At 40.8% G+C, this 2,439-nt stretch overlaps 1 protein-coding gene across 1 annotated transcript; it reads left to right on the forward strand.

The window, feature by feature from the left end:
* Positions 1–615: 615 nt before the first annotated feature.
* LOC140241402 (histamine N-methyltransferase-like) lies at positions 616–2,005 on the forward strand. The gene is made up of 2 exons (XM_072321133.1): positions 616–916; positions 1,611–2,005. Exons 1-2 carry the CDS (start codon positions 616–618, stop codon positions 2,003–2,005), a joined length of 696 nt encoding a protein of 231 aa, XP_072177234.1.
* The last annotated feature ends 434 nt before the right edge of the window (positions 2,006–2,439 follow it).

Consider the following 2,439-nt stretch of genomic DNA (forward strand, 5'->3'; position numbering starts at 1 on the left):
CTTCTCTTCCAAAATCGAATGACAAACGAAGAAGAAAGTCTTCACATCTGCATGAAAAAAAAAAAACCCTCAAGAGGAGTCTAACCCCACCCCCAACCCCGCCACTGCTGATCTGTAAGACCGCTTTCTTTGCTCCACACAAATTTTAATATCAGGAATCTCTTTGAGAAAAAAAAAACTACAACAGCAACAACAACAAAACACAGAGATACTTGTTAATTCTTTAGTTATGCCTAGAATCGACTCATTCAATAGCCTCCTTTTTGGATTACCTGATTGTGAAAGTAATTAATGAGTTACAACGCATTTAGAATTCGGCTGCACAGATAGTAATTCGTGCTCTCCCTCGTGATAATAAACTCCCTGCGCCCTGTCTTACAAAACTAAACCTTAAATCTACACCTAATCTTACTAAGCTAATCAATCTTTAGAGATTACATTATCAGAAAATCTTTTTTTCACCACAAAAGAGATTCTAAATCTATATTTGATAAGTTATTGACAAACTATACAAGGTCAAACTACGTTGAGTGTCTTAAAGAATGGGTCGCCTTTAATTATCATTCCGCAATGTGCATTATCTATTCAGGAGAAATTGATCGGGCGATGACAAAAATGCTCCTGCCCCACTTCCCGAAGATAAGCAACACAGTCGTGGAGCCATCAATTAAGCAGGTTTACCGGTTCAAGAAAGTGGTCGAGGAGGAGACGAATTCCTTGCAGGGCGTGTCTTTCGAGTGGAAGATGGCGACTATTGACGACTACGTGGAGTGTCTCTCCGCCGACAGCCGTGAGAGTTTTCACCTGATCCACGTGGTTCATTCCATTTACTACACCTCAGACCTCACGAAGACCCTACAAGAGCTATATGATTCCTTGGCTGAGGGGGGCATTCTCTTTGTCGTTGCTACACCAGGTTAATATGCACTCATTTTTGTTTTCTAGTCTCTCATAACCTGCCTCTAACTGCACCTATACTGTGTTGGGCAGGGCGCCGTTGTACCAATGTTTGTATGTGGATTGAGTGAATGCAGATATGCAGAAATCAATGAAATTTGGAGAAGCACTAGAATTCCGCAAACTTTCGTATTTTATGAAAAGTACATACACATTTCTTCCACTTATTACGTGGCAATCTGGTTGATGTTATAATATATTGACTTTTGCTAAAATCTGCAAGTGAGCTGCGCATCTTTATGTACATAGAATGCGCAAAACCCGAGCGTTTCTATTCTCTTCTGGAGTGTGCACCAGTCAGCTGTAAGTTGTTGCAGCATTTCAGAGACGCTAGATGTGTTGTACAGTTATAGCGGCTGAGCACATTATCATCTGGCAACTCTTCTTTGAACCATCTCGAGCTGGTAAAAAATAACCTATTGTGTGGGGATCCCACACTATGCAACCATACACCGTAAGAGTGCGCACTAAAAGGGTCGTGAATGCTGTTGTTTTGAAACTCAAAAGGGGTTTCATTAAAGAATTCCCGCTTGTGTTTTCTGATACTAAACGTTACAATCTTTTCCCTCTAATTTGTGGGGCATTATTTTGATGTACATGTACGTTTTCCCTCCTCTCTATTTTGACCTTTCTATTTACTTCCACTGATTCAGAAAAATCTGTCTTTGTGAAGATGCCCAAGGTAGTGGCGAATGGGGAACTACAGCTTTCTCATTCAGATATATTATCGGACAACGACGTGACCAAAGCTCTGGACGTGCTCAACCTGCCGTACACCATTGAAAGAGGCACATGGTTTGTTCCCTGCACGCCGTGTTTCGACGAGTCGTCACCTGACGGACAACTTCTTCTGGATTTCTACACTCACGTCAAACACTTTCGGAAGTCTGCTTCTTCTGAATTACTACATAAAGTGCTGCAACTTCTCAGGTCTTCAGAGGTGTCAGTCGAAAAGGGTGGTGAGATCTTAAATTATCGTCACTGGGTCCACATCATTGTGAGGAAGGAACGGCAGGCAGAAAATAAGACATCTACCAAAGACCAATAGCAAGCACTCCCACATTGCTCCACATGCATAGTTCTGTCATTTAACATTAACCGCAGCTAGGCATACAGTCCTACCCATATACTTTTCGCAGTTGTATGACTCCACATGGTGATGAAATGTTGTTTGTTTCCTATAGTTCCGTAAGATGGAAGTAGCGTTTTCAGTTAAGTGGGATATTTATCAACTCATAATAGGCCTACATTGGGGATTGATATGGATTGTTAACAACAGGTATATAGCTGAGAACTTAGCTTATAACTATAGGTATGTTATGACTGTTTTTCCAATTGTACTAAATACTATGACTTATTGTTTCCCAGCATCCACATTGTGTTCGTGATATGTTACAAATGCTGTACTATCTACCTTGAAGTGGTCTAAAATCAGATGTGAAGCTCGCAGTAAGAATATCATACCTTTCACATTAAACTCAA

This window comes from Diadema setosum, chromosome 18, assembly GCF_964275005.1.
Source record: "Diadema setosum chromosome 18, eeDiaSeto1, whole genome shotgun sequence".
NCBI classification, from domain to species: Eukaryota; Metazoa; Echinodermata; class Echinoidea; order Diadematoida; family Diadematidae; genus Diadema; species Diadema setosum.